This window comes from Aythya marila (genome assembly GCF_965140915.1).
Source record: "Aythya marila genome assembly, chromosome: 1".
NCBI classification, from domain to species: Eukaryota; Metazoa; Chordata; class Aves; order Anseriformes; family Anatidae; genus Aythya; species Aythya marila.
In genome coordinates, this window is record NC_139042.1 from 198,334,901 (window position 1) to 198,355,227 (window position 20,327).

The following is a 20,327-nucleotide window of genomic DNA, read 5'->3' on the forward strand; positions in this document are numbered from 1 at the left end:
TCAAGAGCTCAAAGAGGAGCCAGCACATTTCCAAACAGACTTACTGATTGCACAAACAGAAAGCAAGTTGTTACAAACTATGTAAACTAGAACTGAGAATGAATGGAAGAGTAAATATTTTTCCCCGATAACTACAATAAGTTTTATTCTTAGGTCTGTAGGACGGAAAGAACTGCTGTGATCCCTTAGAACAATTTACAACATCACATAAGCAGTAGGCATATGGGACTAGCACAAATATTTAAAACACTGCCTGTTTCATTACTATTCTTAATAGTTACTATTCTTAATCTGCCACAGTCTTCCAACAGTAAATTGATTAACTATTTATGGCAAAAGATAGAAGTATTGATGTATAAGGAAAATAATAATTAAGGCCATGCACTTTCTATGTGCCTGTTATTTCTAGATCATTTAATGCACAGTTCCATGTTCCTTCCCTGCACAAAATACAGTCTGTAACCCATGACCTCTTCCTAAAACTGGATTTTCTTTCTAGTGACACGTACTATTGCAGCAATCAAGCACTCATTCCTGTACTGGGACTCATATTCCCATAAAAGCACTGTTTAAAGAAGGATGAAGTATTTTTCTCTCCTGTCAGACTTTTAGGATCTTGAAATACCTGATTGCTAATCTATGTCATTTTATGCTAGCAAAACACATGATGACAAATTATGAAAGACTGTGTACCAACAAAAAACATTGTCCTTATGTTTTTAAAGGTATTTTGAAAAGTTAAAAAGTGATACAATGTTTAATCTGCTCTTTTGCAGGGATCCTCTTGAAGCCATGTTCTCCATAAGTATGGCATATATGAGATTTTTATTCATTATCTAGTATAGATTCCCTTCTCAAAAAGAAAAATTCTAATCATTAATCAAAGCATCAATCTCTACTATTATTTTCCTCCTGAACTGTGAAATAGTGGTATTTTATAATTTGAACTTATTTCAATAGTAAAAAATTTTAGATGTTCTTTCTATTACACGGGGCAGAGAAGAAACTCAATTTCTAAACCTTTTAAAGGAAAGAAAGCATCTGGAAAATATTATGAAAATATTTTCACATCAATATGAGTCTGTCCATAAAAATGGGAATGGTCAAGATAGCAAGAGAAGAAAAGTTATTTACTATTCCAGCAGGCAACCACTGGAAATACCTATACACGGCTATTTACTCACAGAAATAGTAGCTTCACCTGCAGTTGTTCTGCTTTTTATCAAAGGAGAAATAAGACTAAATGACTGTAGAGAAGCCAGTTTTGTCATGCCAAATGCAGCTGTTGATGAAAGGAAGAGATGTAAAAGGTTCTTGGAAACACACAAAGTGGGCCTCCCATTGTTGGAAAGCTACTTTTTCTTTCCTGAATCTGTTTGAAAGGTTGCTTTTAAATCCATTAAATCCAAGATGAGTGTTCTCATCCTTCCTTTGGGGAAATGCTCCCTTTCAGTGTATTCTGAGACTCTTATAGCCAGATACAACATCAGGAGGAGGTCTGGGGGAAAAGCTTGGGCATGAGGAAGCTCAGCCGTTGTGGCCAAGTGGGCTGCACCACTGCCAAGCACACCTTCCCCCATCCTATCCAGGGACTGACCTCAAGCCTGTCAGTGTGCATGCATTAGCACATACACACTGTGAATATGCAGAAAGGATAAATGTGAGACTGGTCTGAAAGCATGAAAATGGACAATGTTTTCAGTGATGCTGTTTAAAAGGTACATGCAAATTCTGAGAGCTGAATGTATCCCACAGTCTTTAAAAATCAAGTCTGAAAAGCACTTCATCATCAGCAGCAGCTCTCATAAAATTTTAGATACAGTCCAGGGAAGTCAATTAATATCAACAGGCTCCTTATTAGATCCTTTCTTCTGATTATTTACTATATGTTCTGGTTAGTTTGTGGTTGTGCTTTTCACAGCTCCATGGTCTATATGTGGAGCATCATGCACAGATGAAATCTGCTGCATTGTGATCTTGATTGTTTGAAGCCTGCTTGACAAGATGTTTGCATAGAGCTACAAACACAATACAGTCACTTCCTTCAGATGCAGAAATCATACTTAAAATGGGATTCTTCTCCACGAGGTCAGGCCAGGTCAACTGGAATTTTGTTACATGGATCCCACAATGAAAAATATTGCTTTGACGCTGATCTATCCAAATCTGTGCTTGTCCCTCTTTCAGTTTTGCTTACTCCTGAATTTCTAAATCACGAAATTATACTATTTGTAAATAATTTCCTTAATTAAGGTTGTCTACAATGTATACTGTGTTTCTATTTTTTTTTTTTCCCGCAACAGATGGTGGTTTGTTATTTTTTTTTCTCCTCCATGTTGGTTGAGAGATCAAAGAATTCAGGCATACTTGTCTTTTTATTTCAGGAGGTGTGTGGATGAAATTTTACATATGTTGCACGACAGTGAAGTTGGGTTTTCAATTGTTACTTTAACAAGAGTCAAATGCTGAGCTTCTGTTCTGCTAGAGACACTGTAGGCTCTGATGATGAATGCACATAATATTACCACCAAGAAAATTGGATTTACATCTTAATCTGGTTGCCATCTCTCTAAATATTACAGTGTAAGGTTGTGATGAATTAGGAAATTGTATTATCTTATGAGATATTACTTTAAATGAGGTAATCATGTGTCAATGGAAATATTTACATTCTGGAAATTAATAATTAATCATAATATCCTTTAATTGATAGAATAAATAACTAATATCCAAGTGCAAATAGTGGATGTATTCCCAGCTTCTCTGGTAGTGATCACAAAAACTAATATTTATAAAACTGCTTTATTATTATTATTATTATTATTATTATTATTATTATTATTATTGTGTGTATTATAATTAATAATAATAATTTTCCTATGACTATATAAATGAGCAAATCTCAGTCTTAGTTACATTTCTATATCTCATTCAGGACTTCACTGAAGACAACTGTTACATGGAAATAAACACCCCAGATTTAAAAATAAAATAAAAATTAGGCCAATATCCTAAGCCTATCCTAATACCCTTAAACATGAATCATGCATTACCTGAACATATTTGAAGTTATCTATCCTTTCTATGATACGGTTTTAGGGAATGGACTCATAAAGAAGGTTGGTATATGTGGTATACAAGTGAAAATCCACTTGACAGTCTTGCATGTGCACGTGTACACACTCCACTCAGTGAATTTCCTTCCGTGGAGGCCTCTTTCTATCTCACTTTCTTTTTTTTTTTTTTTTCCTCCCCTTTAGCAGCAAAAACAAAAGTTTTCCCACAGCTCTGAGACTCATTTCTTTGAACCTAATGAGTATGGCAACTGGCTTTATTTTCTCATTCATGGAAGTCATTCAGCTGTGGCATACTGTATACAGTTCTCCACTGTAATCAACCAGCATTTGTCAGCAACAGAAGGCCCAAAGCAATGTACATTGGGGGAACAATGGTCTTCTCAGTTATCTCAGTGGAAGCGTGCTAGCGCATAGATTGCACTCATTAGGATGCAAGGGGTTCAAAATCATCACTACACTTCATGCTAGACTCTTTTTGCACTGAGATAATCTAAAAGTTTCTCTGTTATTTTGTATGGAGGATTTTTTTCTTCCTTTTGGGTATTGGAGGAGAATACACAAGATCTTATTACTACAAAATTTAATTTTATGGCATTCCTTGTCTCTAATGATCAGGCCAGATCCACAGAAATATTGATTCTCTATAGAGCATCCCTTCTCTTTCATCTCCTTCCCTTATCTTAGGGAAGTTTTCAATTAAAAACAAATTACAGAGTGCCAGAACATCACCTGTGGAGTGACTTTCATTTACATTTTCTATAAAACATGTCTAAAGTAATATGGATCTGCTAGGTTTTGCTTGTTTGTTTGTTTGTTTGTTTTTATCTGAAAAAGAAAGCAAGTCTGCCTTAGCAATTTGTATATATTTATCAAGTCCTAAACAAAAGTTAGTTGATGAATAGTTGAACTGATCAGACTTGAATAATAATAGGGCATTCATTAGTGTTTTCTGCTATGCAGAAATGGCCCTTGAAATTGTATATTTCATGTCTTTGTTCTGCTTCTCTTCATATCATACACCTCTACCCTGTATGAGAGTAAAGAACCATGCTTCCATTTTGACTAAGCCAAATAAGTCTTTAGATTGAGGAATAAAAATGAATAAATAAAATAGCCACAGTGTTTTGACTTGTGATAGTTTTAAAACTTGATTTAATTTCCTGCATGTAAATGATCAACTTGTAAATCTTGAAGTGAACCTCAGACATAATTACAGATTTTCTGTCACTTTAGACATAAATAGATTCCAAATTGGTTAGGTGTAATTATGAAATATGCAAGGGCAGAACTGAATGCATTAAATGCATTAAACAACTGAAAAATGTATTCACATTTCCTGTCAATGATTAAAGCATGACCCCTTGCTAAATACTCCCCCCCAAAGGTATTTGTACTGTATCTGAATTTTTAGATACTGAACCAGGTCCTTTGCATGTATATGATTTTGAGTAGCCCTATTCTTACAAGTGTTTTTTTTGTTTGTTTGTTTGTTTGTTTGTTTGTTTTTTTGTTAAATTGAAGACAAAATGAATCTGCTGGTTGTCAAATATTCAGCTGTCATGAAGGCACATCATTCTTAATTGACTATAACAAGAAAATAAACTCAGGCTGCAAATTTAAATGATTATACTTTTAACTGTGTGGTTTACACCAAAAGTGTATATATTATAATTTGCATTGGAAAATCAATTCCTATCTTGTTAAAACAGAAAAAAAAAAAAATAGAAAAAAAAATATTTTTCTCTTCAGTATCTCACTTTGCTCAGAATGAAATCTCTGTAGTAGCTGTGTAGCTTAACAGGGAGGGGTAGGAAAGATGTCAGCCATTGCTACCACGTGTGCTATTCAGTTTAGAGAAGTTTACCTCATAAATTAAACTGTTCCAACAACTGAATTAACACAAAAAGCCTTATAATTCTACTTGAAAAGATCTACTCTGGAAATATGTTTTTATTGGAATTATCTTTTAGTTCAGGATGACAGCATGAAGTTTTGAAAAATCTGAGTTTTATTAACTTCTCTTTTAGCAACCAAGTGTTCAAAATACAAGTAAAGTCAAAAGAGATCTGCAATGCATTCAAAGACAGGCCTTCATAAATAATAGGGCTTATAATAGGGCAAATATGAATCAACATGATTCATATTTGTTTACAAAGAGGTTTATGGAGTTTTTCAAAAAGTCTTTTAAATGAGAATCAAATTACCTCTTCGTGTTGACCTTCTACGTCTGTAACTTCATCACAAGACAATATCATGTAACAAGAGGTGCCATTTGGGACATAGCACTCAGTCTGTAAGAAATACATACTGTGCAATGCTGTTTTAAAATGTGTAGAGCTTCCAACAACATATCCTTATGGAAATGGTTGTCAAACCTTGCCAGAGAAAATGACAAAGGATTATCATGATCTCTGTCCCCTCCCTGTATTCATGCCGTAAATATTGTCTTCGGGTCATTGGAATGTTCCCTTGAAAATTCCATATCCCAACCAATCATACAGTGAATTATAGCTTGGAAAAAGAATCATATGCTATACATAGCTACATATAGCCGCATATAAAACTATATACTTCTTAAGTGCTAGGAAGCACATGCTACATCTATGCCAAGATTTATTTTTTTTTTACAGTGGAGGTAAGCTGTACATGTGTGAAAAGCCTGATTCTATGCAAAGAGTTTTCATACAGGGTAGCCGAATGGTCTGGAAATCAATGTAATATGGAGCAACAGAAGTGACGGTTTGCAGATCCAGCAGATTCCAGAGAAATCAAGCCCCTTTATTTTGTGATTTTGGCCACTGACCCTGAGAGATGCCTGGACAGATATGTGCCTAATGCTGACTGCCTTATTACCTACCAACTTGCAAACCTGAACAACCACTACAGCAAAAAAGTTGAGTATCTGTAATTTCCCAATATAGCACAAACCATTATTATTTATTTATTTATTTATGACAAAACCAGCTAGACAATGAAAAGTAATGCTCTAAAACGTGCTTACATTGTACATAAGCCAGAGATCCGGCTCTTCAGGTTTTATTTGCATGTAACTGGATCTATATTAGCCTGAAAGGTACAAGCATCTCTGAACTAAAATAGGCTGCTACTGCCTGCAAAGTAAATATTCCTTTATTGGCATTTCTCTGTGATTACAGTCATGCTTAGACCTGGTACATCACAAATAATTCTTTCAAATAATTTCTATATCAGAATGCTATATCCTCATCACAAATGAAGATCATCCTTTAACAATCTCCCTTCCCTTCATATTTTCTATAAATAATTGATAAGCATATAAAACTACATAAAGGTACAATTAATTAGAAGGGAAGCCAATTAGCAAGAATCGATTCTTAACTTAAAATATCATTTGCTCAAATGTTTCACTTAAAAAACACTGTTGAAAATCTTAACTGATGTAAAATGACACAGCTTCGCTGTCTTCAGTGAAGTTAAGCCAATTTATGCCACATCTGTTGCTAGTGAAGTCAATGTTTCACCTTGGATTTTATATTAGATAATGAAACACGACATGTTTTCTACCAGCAGTAGCACTGGTCCTTCAAGTAACGGGTTCCTTCAAAGTCATTCTTTTAGGAAAAAAAAAAAAAATCCCCCAAAAAAGCTTTTCCATCACTATATACATAAATAAGTATAATATACACATACTTATATACTGACAGACAGATAAAAAGGAAGATGCATACATGTATAAAACAGGATGTTCATTACTTAGAAAATGCACTCTAGACCTCTTCTAATGTGAAGTACAGAAGAGGAAAAAAAAATGAAGAAGGTATAATTCAGCAAAATTTTATGACTTGAACTAAAGATGTTTAAAATACACAGAGACCGGAAAAAGCAAATATGTTACAGGTGGTAGCATTATATAACTTCATATGCAATAACTTAATGTTTTATGTACATCATAAATCTGAACTAAACTTAAGAGTTTCTTTATTGATTAAGAATGAGAAATAACCTGCAAGTAAAGTAATCCCAGATCTTTTAAGTTCTTCCAGTTAAAAACGAGTTTTAATCAGTTGGACAATGACAAGAAATTTGGAATTAGGAGACAATAAAAGAAGCTGGGTTAGTTCTTCAGACAGTCTATTGATTTACCTCTGTTGAAGAAACCTTAATGTATTCCTGCTGAAGATCTGGCAAACAGTTTTGTACAGCTCTTTGCAGTGCCTGTCTTGAGTGTTTAAAAAAAAAAAAAAAAAAAAAAAAAAAAGGCACTCTATACTTCAACGTGTATGTAAAGGTTAAGTAAATGGAAAATCCTGTTCTTTCCTTAAACAGGACTGTTCTTTGCATGTTCATACAAACTACCCCAAAGGGAACCCTGGGGAAATGGAACAGGGCTGCTTCCCCCTGCTCAGGCATGCACAGGCAGGTGCATTTTGCATCCTGTTGTGATTTTCTAGTGGGTTTAATGCACCTCTGTGTCTCCCTGCAGTTGGATGTGTTTCTTTCAAGCACAGATTTGACTTGTGTAATTTTGCAACTGTAAAGACAACATTCCTACACATTAAATCCTGTTTCCTCAGAAGTCAGAACGTGGTTCTACTAATTGCTTTCTTGTATTGTCTAGTAATTGCTTTCTTGTGCTATATTGTGTTATCTAGAGAGAATGCCACTTGTTGCCTAACAAGCCCCTGAAGCTGGTGTAGGTGTCTGTGTTAGGTCATCTCACTTATTCAGGTCATCTCACAATTCAGGGATATACAATGTAGTCATTTGCATATGAACCAGTTTGCCCTATTCAGTGAAGGTACAAATGCAGACTCTGCAGTGGATGATCTCAAGGTTTAAATTAGGTTCTCCTCAGGTATTTTGTGAATATACACATGCCATGTTCTCTCTAAATATGTCCTTTTCTTTTTTTTTACTCATGACTTACGTGCTTAAAGTCTATTCAAACTTTAGCTTTATTCTTCTCTCTAAATACTGTGGTTATTCACTCCCACATCTGGAATGGATTTAAGCACAGATTAGTCTGCTTTACTCCTTAGAATGTGGTGTAATTCACAACATATTACGCTGTATACATTTGTGCAGATCATTTTTAATCAGATGCACAGCATGCTGTTCATATCCTTTTACCTTTCTATTATTATTTCTCATACTGTACTTCATCAAACTCAATTAGATCTGCCTAGTTTCATCACTAGAAATGGTTTTCTTCAAGTATGGAATGGGGCTGTAATATGCTGCTTCATATCAAAGAGATATTCAACAGATTTAACAATTCATATTCCCATTATTTTATGACTGTCACACAAAGCAATTTATTTCCTTTCCCAATCAGAAGAATTGTACCATATTCCAGCCCCCTGCAGCTTGCTCCAATTGCTTCTAGTGTCTTCTCTATCACTTCCCACTCTTTTCTTTAAATTTCATTTTTTCCATCTTCAGTTTGACACACACTAATTTCCACTCCTCCACCAGACACAGACAGGTGGGTTCCATTCCGCCACCACATAAACAAGCAGTCTTATTAGACAGTAGGTACATTCCCTGACTATTCCCCTAATCAGTTCACATTTACCTCTTTAAGTGCTTGAAAATAAACAAGCAGATGGTGAAGTCTGCTAATTTTCCCCAAGTCTTGTGGCAGAAAATGAATCTTCAGGAAATGTTTTAGATGGCAATTTTTTAACTCAAAATCAACCCTTTGTTTTCAGTTTTACTCTTTACCTTTTATAGAATGTTAGGGAGGTATAAACTATACACAATACAGAAGCAGTGGCCCTTTGACATGCCCATTGCTGCTGTCTGATATGACCACATAAACCAGCTGGCTTTTACAGATGCAGAGTGTAGGCTGAGGGGTTAACATTGTATCCCCCCCTTCTTTATGTCTTTAATAGCTTCTGTCAATCAAGCACTGTCTTCTTCCCCCTGCTTCTGCAGAAGACACACTGAAACTACTGAAACTCCTGGCTAGGTCATTGGTATAAGCCCTAGCTCAGAGAAAGACAGTCCAGGCTGTTTTTCATTGCAAACCTAATTAATTCATTTACTTGTCAAATTATCACCGTTGTAAGGGACAGGACATAGACTACTACATTTGTCAAGGCACAAGAGTAGGTGGGTACTAGTACCTCCTCTCTGCCCCAGTTTCTCTCTGCACAGGAAGAACTGGACTGAGAAGGTAATGACTCTTCCTACACAATCATTCAGAGGATACAGAAACTTGTGCTAATGAAGGGGAAGTTAAGGGTGATTTCACTCATAGCTTAAACATGAAAAGGAAATCAGACGCTAACAGTGACTATGTCAGTTCAGATGTACATTATCCTTTCCCTGATTTGCAAAGCTGAAACAATGGTTGTTGAGAATGATTCTGGCACATGGGGGCTAAAAATCTTACTGCATAAATGACCAAAAAGAAAAAAAAAACAACAATTATTTAGATTTTGTTGATAGTTATGGACTGATAAAAGGAAGCTAAAACAAACGTCCTCTTTCAGCTCCAGGGCCAAACACATCATTGACTCAAGTCTTCCAAAACATTGAATGTTAAACCAAGGTTGGATCCGGCCTCTCATCTCTGATCATCCTTTCTATAAATCCTTCATAAAGTGTGTGTTAGTTTTATGGCACAGTCATAAAACAGCCACATGTAGAAGTAAATGACCTCATACCAGCTATCTCTCTGCAGATAGATTCACTTGGCAGATAGCCAAGGATTGATTGACACACATCTTACGGAACTAAAGTTAATTAATATGTCTACCAATTCCCAAATGGATCTCAGGAAGCAGAGAATCTGTTTAATGCAGTAAGCAATGACATACTGTGTGTGGTCAAGAGACAATCACTAATTGCCAAGAATGCATTCTGGAATAAAGCATTAATGAATACGTATAAAAAATAATAATAATAATAATAATAATAATAATAATAATAATAATAATAATAATAATAAACTTCTAATTTGCAGCTCCTTTATTCCTTCAAAACCTTATGTTTAGAACATTAAAAAGCCTCATATTTCAAATATTAAAAGACAATTTTATAGAGAAAAATGGTTTCCAGACTATAAAGTCAACACTCAAAATGTCTGCTAATTTTTCTACAAGAAAAAATTCTGATTTTTAAATAACAGAGTTCTCATTCATTTAACAACGTCTTTCTATTCAGAGAAATCTGAAAACCTGAATTGCAAAACCATAAGGTAAATTGAAAGAACTGTTCTTCAGAGATCACAGAAGCTACAAGTAACATAACTATGGATTCACCAATAAAACATATCCTTAAATGAAGTAAGTGAGTGCTGAAAACACATCAAGAGTCTGGCTGCTAAACTGAAACAGTCCATGGAGCAACACTTAGGTTAGCTGGACTGCAGTTGCATTCTAGTTGCATTCTAGTCTAACCTGCAGCCAGGAAAATCAGCATGGCCCAATTGCTTTCTGTTGGTGATACTGTTTTTCACAGAAGACCATGCTTATGTAGTTACGACAATCACTGACAAAATATTACAAAAGCTATGCCATGCCTTCTGCAGTACTAAGCAAAAGTGAGAAATAAATAAATAAATAAAATAAATAAATGGGGAGAGGAAAAAATTACTCATTTTTCACACAAAAAAATGTAAGGAAACAAAACGTAGGTCACATATGAAAACATGTTGACGTGTTAGGACGAATCTGAGAAGTGGGATTTATGAAGGCGTAGCACTATTTTAATTCCCAGCTGGGAGAAAGCTGCCATGGTGTCAGACTGCACTCTGTAGTAGGAGACTAAAAGACAAAATTGGCCTCAGAATAAATGCACAGGCTGAATTATGAACGAGGCAGAATGGGCTAATTGCTATTTACTTAGGAGCCAGGCAGAAAGGATGCCATGTAGGAAAGAAAAGCACAGATATGGTTGTGATTTATCAATCAGCACCAGAGTCTGGTGAGAGCAGGTCCTACCAGATCCACTCACCGAGCTCCAGAAAAGAGTGAGGGCATTTTGGCAGAGGGTTCATGGCTAAACACCAATAAAGATTGAACAAGAAATATTGTTTTAAGATAATTTACCTCAGGATGGCTTCCAACTTCAATATATGTGCACACTGGATGAAAAGCCCCCGTTCCACAGGCGTACAAGTGGGTTTGGTTATAAGTCTTGAGCACCTTGATGAAATTAGCACATTCTCTCTGCAAAGAAAAGGAAAAATAAATTGCATCCGTGAAGTTAATTTGGTGATTATGACTAATGGGAGTGCTTTCTGTGTTGTGGATTTATGGCTGAATGAACAGATTTTAAAGGTGTGATCATTTCAAGCTGTTTATAAGCATGTTTAGCACTAAGCATTTAATAAACAGCATGATTTAGGATCTCATTTAAATATCTTTGGTTGTCATTTAATAAAGCATCCAACCCTGAACAAAAAATTATACAACAATTTTCCTCATTTGTTTCAGACATTCTTCATCTTTGTAATTTATGGCATTGCCGTGTCTGTAAGACAAAAGCCATTTATAGAAATGTGTCAGAATGAAATAATGAAGAAAAATGGACCAACTGTTTGCTTGTATTCAATTAAGTAACAATTAGAAGAAAAAATGTGCCAGATGGAAGGAGTTGATGAAAAACAAATCATTGATATAACATTTCTACAAACGATATGAATGCTGCCTCACCTCCATTGTCTATGTTTAGGGACCAATTTTAGAAAGACGAATACTAACTTTATTGGAACTGTTTATGACCCCTAAAATATAAACTTTGCATATTCCACTTGAGTAAATTATCCATCATGAGTAATTCTAGTTCTCAATGCTTCAAAATGTTCTAACAGTGCCTAGCACAAACATAATCTGTTATCTGTTAGTAAAAATGTTGCTATTAACACCTGTTATTAAATAAATGTTATTAATTTCCATATTTAACTGCAAGTGTCTAACCTGATAGTTAAGATTTTTTTTTTCTTTATTTAACCTTTCCATTCCCACCAGGTCTAACAATGAAAATAAATGTCAATGTCTGTGAATCAGTCTACTAACACAATTTTATAATGGATTTCAAATAGGAGAAAAATAAGAATATTAAAATAGAACAACCAGTAAAGTTTGTGTAAAAATAAAGGAGGAAACTTTTCCATGTATTGTTGGTGCGTTTTTAGTATAACACTCAGTTTTACTTCTCCAAGTAGACCAGAGCCCATGGCAACACCATTTTAGCTACCGCCTCTCCTAGAGGAGATCTCTACATTGAGATCTCATCTTGCTTACTAATTAAATCAGATAATCTCAACCAGAAAATAATGGCCATGAAAATGCATGTGCAATTTGAGGCATGCCTTAGGCCACCACTGCGAAAAGCACTGAACTTATATAAAACACTGATTCCCTGCTTCACATAATGGACTTCACCAAAATGACTGCTCTTCTAATTTTATTGTTTATTTGTGTAACAGTTAATGGCAACATACTAAAAAGAGTACTGTAGAGAAAACTATATAGAATGCTGTTATGTCCTTGGCTTACTGCTGACAACTTAAGTTATCTTTCCAACTGAGATAGAAGAGAAAACATAGAGATAGTTAAGGTAATCCAACAGGAAATTGAAAGAAATAGAGATGGATGTGAGCAGGGGTCTCTTTTAAATCTTTCCATACTGGCCTTTCATAATAAAAACACACACAAATTCTGGTGCATACATATTCTTCCTCCCACACATATATAAACATGAACATACATTTATCACATATATTCACAAGCTGCTTTTCACTGTCACAATGGTAGAGTACTAAACAAATACCTAGCATAAATCATCAAAATTACACTATATGTTTCTATATTGTTCTTAATACTGTTGTCCTTTGTTCTTATTAATAAAAGAAATATGGAGAAACTGTGAAAATATATTACTAATACAAAACCTGCAAGAGTAAAACTGAGCAAATACCATAAATTCACATAATGTTAAAACTAACAAAATTAAAAATGAACAAAATTATACAATCCTTGCAAAAGATCTGATAGTCTGTGTTCCAGCTGAAGCATCAATCATTGACACTGCATAATTTAAAACTGACCAATGATTTGTACATTATTAAAGCATCTAGAATTTTCTTCCTTAACGTTGTATCTGTTCAAATATAATCACACATCTGTTTCAGCAGGACTGTGCCTTGCCTTGTCTGATTTGATATATCTTGACTTTAGAAATGTCTTTGAGGTCTACTATTTAATAATTGCCTACCTGAATAGCATTAAATGACAGGGGCCCAATGGACACACACCTTTACAAAATGCTGTGAGTACGTGGGCTAGATCCACATCCAGGGTAAATTACAATTTGTTTTGCTGATTTAAGTGGAGCTATTCTAGTTTATAGCAACACAGTACCTGTGACTCTATAGGCATTTGCTAAACACTGTTCATCTGCATATACTATACAGCAAGAAGGTTTTTGCAAGCTAGTATTTTAAAGGTGAGATGGAAAACCCTTCTTCACTTAAAGGCAGAGCTTTCTTTGATTTCTTTGGAGGGAAATTAAGAAAAATTCTACCAGTTTCACTGAATTATATCAGATTAGTCTGTGGTAGGAAGGAGAAGGAAAAAATAATTTAACTTTTTCCTAACCATATTTTTGCTTCAACTGTTGAGCTTCAATTGTACTGTATCTGAGTTAATATCAGTAGAATTACTATTTCTATCTATAATTGCTCATATTATAAGCAATTTGGTTTATTCATCCCTGCCTTTAAGCTCTCCTAAATTCATTGTGCAACACATTTTTATTATAGATGTCTGAGAAATACACTACCTAGTTAAACAATGGGGAAGGTAAATACTTACAGCAATAAACCTTTGACTATAACAAATAAATTTGTATAACATTTAAAGTCCCTAGTCCAACTCAGACTGGTCACATAGCTTCTCTGTGTTTTATAGCTGCATAAAGGAACCATTAAGATCCATTCAGTAAATTCTCATACACCTCCCTAACAGATTAGGTTTCTTTATATATTTTACATGACTGTAAAAAAATAAATAAAGAGGGGTATTAAACCACAATAAATGACATCAAAGTAAAGTTACAGTTCTGATTTAAGCCCTTGTCAACTCAGGAAGTTCAAAGTGAAGTTTCTACCCTGCCTGGGAGACAGGACTATTCTCACTGGAACAATAGCAACAGTCTCTTTGATTTCCATTGCAGTGTAATCAGAGTCGTTCCTTTGCCTAATTGTGCCGAAGTACAGCTGCACAGATACAGCACAATGTGTGGAAATGTCATTGTACCTGTGAGTTTGTGACTGATACAATGAGAAGAATAAGAGTTTGCTCCGTGAAGGTGAATACTTGGTTTTACCTGGTTTATGTGACTCTGGGAAAAAATAAAAAAAATAAAAAAAATAACAACAATAATAATAAAATCTCTACTGTAACTACTTTAACAGTTCTCCATGATTCACTCAAACTCAAAATTTTAGCATAATGTATGCCAAAGAAGACACTACAAAACAGTGTGTGCTTTAAGACTACCACTACATGAGACTTGGGTGACTGACTCAAATGTGCAGGATCTGTTTCCCCAACCCTGCCCTGGCTTCACAGCTTGTGCAGTGGTATTCATCTGAGAAATCTGGCACTCAGCTCTGCTGGTCCCAACACTGGTGGCTACATCAATTTGACTACAAAGTAACCACCAACCACCTTGGCTGGAGGCCTGGAATGACTTAGTTGTCTCTAACTGGGCTTGTCCTTCTTGGCAGCCACATCCCCTGCTGACAGGCCCTCAGGCAAGCACTATATTGTTAGTATGAAGGTCCATGCCAGCAGGAGGCATTTCACTATATGATCTCAGAGTGTAAGATACTGGAAAGGAAGTGAAGACTACAAAAGAAATGTAGTATCTTGGCAAATTACAGCATGTGGGAGAAAATATTCAGTGGAGGAACAGGAAGGAACCAAGAGCCAGAGGTTGTAATGATCAAATTATCAGGAAATTTAAACACTGTGTCCACATGTGAGTTCAGCCCCTGGTACCTTTGAATTCATTTTTGCTCTTCCCAGGAAGGGAACATTGTTTAAAGGGAACATGTTCTGGACAAATTAATACCCTTTGAATATTGTTGTTCTTCAGGTAAAACAGTTTAAGGAAGAAGATTAGACTTTCAAAAATTACTTCCTAGGTGGAAATATTTTTATTTTTATGTTTTAATATTTGAAAGCTGAGTTGAGTGGGACTTCTGGCCTAATAATGTAAATAAATATATGAAAATGAATGTGAAGTTTGCAGAGTTCTTTGTAGGCAGGAAAATATCACTTGGATAGGTAATGAAAATACATTTTAAAAAAGAGGAGTACTGGAATCACCATAGTGAATCATTAGAATTTTTCCACCTAATAATCCTGTTTCTTATAATGGGGAGTTTCATATTAGGAATTTTTTCTTGTCCGTATAAAGCTAAACACAGGTTTATGCCCTAAAGCTTGAGTTTATGTATGCATGCATATAGCAGAAAGCATAAGTGATTGCATATGTTACAAAATGATTGAGGTAGACTTTCAAAGAGAAAATTAGGTACATCATGTGGGAGTTACTGCAGTCCTGAAAACCCCCACTACTTTGTCTTGCCTAGTGCAGGAGAGGATTAATCTTCATTTATATTTCAATAAATTGCATAAGGTTTCCTGAGAGCTGTAGGTTATGCCTTTGACCTTGTGCTGAAACATCTCTAACTTAAAATCTAAGCAGCTAAGCCCCAGCATCATGCCTGGAGACTCAGCATAGTTTATGAGGTCTCTGTCTCTCTGTCCTGACAGAGGGAACTTTTACAGAAAGCTTTTTTTTTTTTTTTTTTTCCATGTAAATTCTGGAGATGCTACTGTGATGACATGATTGCCACTATCCCCCAAAGCATGCCCAAATAAATGGTTAGTGCTCCTTATTGGTTATACTATGTGCTATACTGACAGTTTATTGAAATTAAAGTAGCTAAAATCATTCCATCATACTAAGGTATTGCAGCAAAGGAACCAACCTTACTGCAAGTCCTCCTGCACTAAACTCTTATTTGTAGTACAAGTTGAGAAACTGTTAGATTGTCACTTACAATCAAAGTGTGAATTAAGGTCAAAGAGTTCCAGTGTGTCTGGACCTTAAGTCTAAATTCCAAATCCAAATATTATATATTACAAATAAGGGCAGAGGGCTTGTCTTGAAGAGAAGATAAAATATTAATGAAGCTTTCCAGCAGGACACCCACCATATGAATATCAATATGTCTGACACTAACCAAACATACACATCTAATTTTTAAGAGATTTCCAATATTTATGTATCAAATAGAAAGGATTATGGAGAGAGAAATTATCCTGAAAAAAACAAATTACAAAGAAAATGTCTGCAACAAAAGGCATAGGAGCCAAAAGCACAAAGATTGAAAAACAAACACTACAGATATGTAACACTGATTAGACTGTTATGCAGACTTTTCCCGGACACTTACAAAAATAAAGTCCATCCATCTGTCAAAACATCTGCTCTGCATATGAAAATTAAAACTGAATTTAGGTGGTTTTTATGAGTTTCCAGTAATTATGTCTCCCCAAGAAGCCTGGAATTTACATCTTTCAGTCTGGATTACTGATGCAGCAAAGAGTTTTCAATTTTATATATATATATATATATATATATATATAATTATTATTTATTTTATTTTATTTTATTTTATTTTATTTTATTTTATTTTATTTTATTTTATTTTATTTTATTTTATTTTATTTTATTTTATTTTATTTTATTTTATTTTATTTTATTTTATTTTATTTTTTATAGGGGATGTTTAAGGAGTAAGTCCCACTGACTAATTAATATCCAGGCTATTTTTTTTCTTCTTATTTTAAAGAAGATGTTTCTATTAAAAAACAACCAATCAAACAAACAAGAAAAAAAAAAAAAAAAAAAAAAAAACACCACAAAAAACAGAATTTATGTCTATACTGCTTCAGAGATACTACAGCAAATATAAGTGGACAGATTATGCAGGGCACTGAGTAAAAGGCCAAATAATCTATTACAGTATCATTAGCTTCAACAGTTTTCTGCTGATTTAATCCAGATAATGATCAGACCCTGTCATACATTCTTCCTTTATTTCAACCTTCCCACATAACTACGTGATTAAATTATCAGAAGGTTTTGTCTAAACTGGATAGACAAGGGGATTTAAAGCTACCATCTAACAGCTGGACAAACAAAACAAATACATGTTTTGTCTTTCAAATCAAGTGAACAGACAGTTTCCATATCAAGTCCTATGCATGAGTTTAATTAATATGTTTACTTTTTTTTTTTTTTTTTTTTTCCCTCTGTCTAATTAGTTGAATTCTCAAGAGGCGAGGTCAGGAATCCATGGAGAATAAGTAAACCCTGATATTACTGCTGTCATTCATATTTATTACACTGTTGAAAGATGTTCCCAAGTTATCAGGGAGCTTTTTCACTTCTTTCTTTTGCCGGTGGTCTACTGCCAGCTGCAGTCAGTTCAGTCTGTACTGGCTAGGTATCTTTTTCAGTATGTAATAGCATTGTTTCAGGAAAAATACTTCTGGAGTGTTAGTGCAATAAATATATATTTAGTTCCTTGTACACAGATGAATAGTTGTCAGCTAGATCCTGCAAACTCTTTAGCACATCAGCAAACGTACAAAGAAGCCCTTCTTAGTGTGAGTTCTGCAATGCATATACTTTCACAGCTACACATTTCATTGCTACTTGCACGATTTTTTAGTTTTATTTTTATTTTTTTGTAAAATGCAGTAAAATTATTTAAGAATTTGTACTGTTTCCCTATTTGCATTACAGTAGCACTTAAAAACATTGGTCAAATAGTAAAGTCTGCTTAAAGAGGCCCAAAGTAGGCAGGGAACAGAGCAAATCATTCCAGTCCTGTTAAATGGCAATGATCCTTTAAAAATTTTATTTAATTCGAGTAAGCTAATTGGTAACTGCTGCAAAACCACTGCTGCATTGGCAGTAATGGGAATATCTCCCAGTACTAGAAGCTTTGCGCAGGGTTTGATGGGTGGGAGAATCATGCGTGGCACCTGTACTCCATGAGATAACATTTCAAATGAACCTGAATGTGTAAGATTTTAGAGTGGGAGGGGCCAGCAATGCACGCAGCTGGCATGAAAACATTTGCAGACTGTGATTTACTGCTGTGTATCTCCCAGAGTTTGGATCAATAACTTCATTTCCATCCCTGTTTTCTCATTACTGTACCTTGCAATCAGCAGGTTCAATGTTTTATGGTCCTACCCTCTGAAAATCTGTCTGCAGTGAAGTTAGCTGAGCAGTTGAAATACTGGGGTCTGTGTTACAGAGGGGATTTCTATTAACTTAGTTCTTAGGGATTTCCCATCAGTTAAAATCCGTTAAAAATAATATATATATATATATATATCCAATAGAAACCTTGGATATCTCTTGGCAAATAAAATACTTAATCTCTTTTATAAATTTACGTTATTTTCTGAACTGAATTCTAATTGTACTTTGAAGATCTTCAGTACGTTAGAGCTCAGAAAAAGCTGCCAGATCCTGAGATCCAGTGGCCCTTGCACTGTATTGTGATCTAGAGGATTTGACCCCTCCCGTGATGCCAGGAATGACACTACTCTTAGACATGGTCACCACTGCCAAAATTAAAGATGATTGCTTGATTAGTTCCATATCTAAACTTTCCTTTGCTGTCAAGCCATGCCCTGAGAAATTTCAGACTGAGGGTGCTGATGAGGATTGATAAGACATTCTTTCTTGCTTGCCTAGTGCAGCTTACTGTACTTCCAGTTATCTTCCCAATTAAGTTACGCCTGTTATCTGTCTGATTTTTTTTTGATATGACAAGAGTTCATGAGAATATTTAAAATGTATGATTTACTCAAGTTGCAGGATGTCTGCATGAATTTAAACCATTAAGGCATCAAGACAAAAAAAAACCAAAAAGCTAACTAACAAAGTATGTGATAAAAAAGCCACTAAAAATAAAGCAGTTATGTCCTGATTCCTTCAAGCCACAAACCTGCATGCTATATTAGAAAACAATGTAATTGTCAGCACACTTGCACAGCAGATGGAAAGCTCTTTGGCTTCCTGCTTTTTGCCAGTGAGGGTGAAACAAAAAATGACTCGCTGCCTGCCTGCCTTTCTGTCTGTCTACCTGTAAGGGTAGTTGTTCACTACTGGTACTGTGGACCAAACACACCAGTTAAACAGGTCTTCAAATCTTTGTTATTATCATTAATTGTATGGCCTAGCAATTGCTTAAAGTCTTAAGAAGTAAAGTTTCTCCAAATTGTTCTGTATTCACTATGTCCAAATTAGGAGACATGTTTCCAGTCCATAAATCTTCATTTAGCAGATGCAGATAATTGTTCTAGACCTGTGAACAGCTAGACATATGCCAAGAAAAGGCTGCAGTACAACATACCTGTTTTAATGACCATCTCATATTTTTGTACATCTGGTTAATGTGTAGTTAACAATACAAACCAAAGTCTTTTGTGGAAGCAGTCCAGCAAACTGTTTTCAGGATTTTGCAAAAATAACATGGTCATTTTACACTGAACCCTTCCAGGAGCTTTAGCAAGAAACTTATTTTATTTTTAATTGTTATGTTTTTCAATAGTATTTACTTCCTACAGAACAGAATTAAGTTATTTAAGTAACAGAAGAGTATTTCAGGAATAACTCAAAACATGCCTTGAAGTCAAATGGAAGACAATCCTTTCCTTACCATAATTTTAAAACAAAACTGTTTTTGCTCCGTAGACTAAAGCTGTCCCACATTCTGGGCATGGCTTTATTAGCAAAGCAATGAACTATACTGCTTGGTTTCAACTCAGGCAGTCTCACCAAGCCCAGCAGCAATTTAAGTTGCGACCACAGTCTAGATCGAAAGCGTCTCTCCCAGCTATCTCTTCTATCTGGGTGGGGTAATCACCTGTCTTCTGGAGAAATCAGAATACATCCTGCCTTTCCGAACAGAATCAACACCTGCTAATTGGGTGGAGTATTTCAGACAAACAGGTTGCCAAGCCTGCTATATATGCACATAGAGCACTTAGACTCCATATCAGCTTGTCTTTATTCAGCATTAGACATATCCTGTAATGACTTCCACTCACAACCACCTAAAATAAATATACTCAAAGCCTCTGTGTTGAAAGTGAATGTAAATGTGTGAAGTGTTGAATGGAAGCAAAAGACTTTGGAATTCATAAGGGAGAG

General features: G+C 35.0%; 1 protein-coding gene across 3 annotated transcripts in view; it reads right to left on the minus strand.

Annotated features, from left to right (window-relative positions):
* Positions 1-20,327, minus strand: part of SEMA3A (semaphorin 3A) — a 342,073-nt gene that overhangs the window by 92,011 nt on the left and 229,735 nt on the right. For all 3 annotated transcript variants that reach the window (XM_082760949.1, XM_082760950.1, XM_082760951.1), the window contains one exon: positions 11,117-11,236. In XM_082760949.1, coding sequence (XP_082617075.1) covers positions 11,117-11,236 — 120 coding nt within the window. The remainder of the gene's footprint in view (positions 1-11,116; positions 11,237-20,327) is intronic.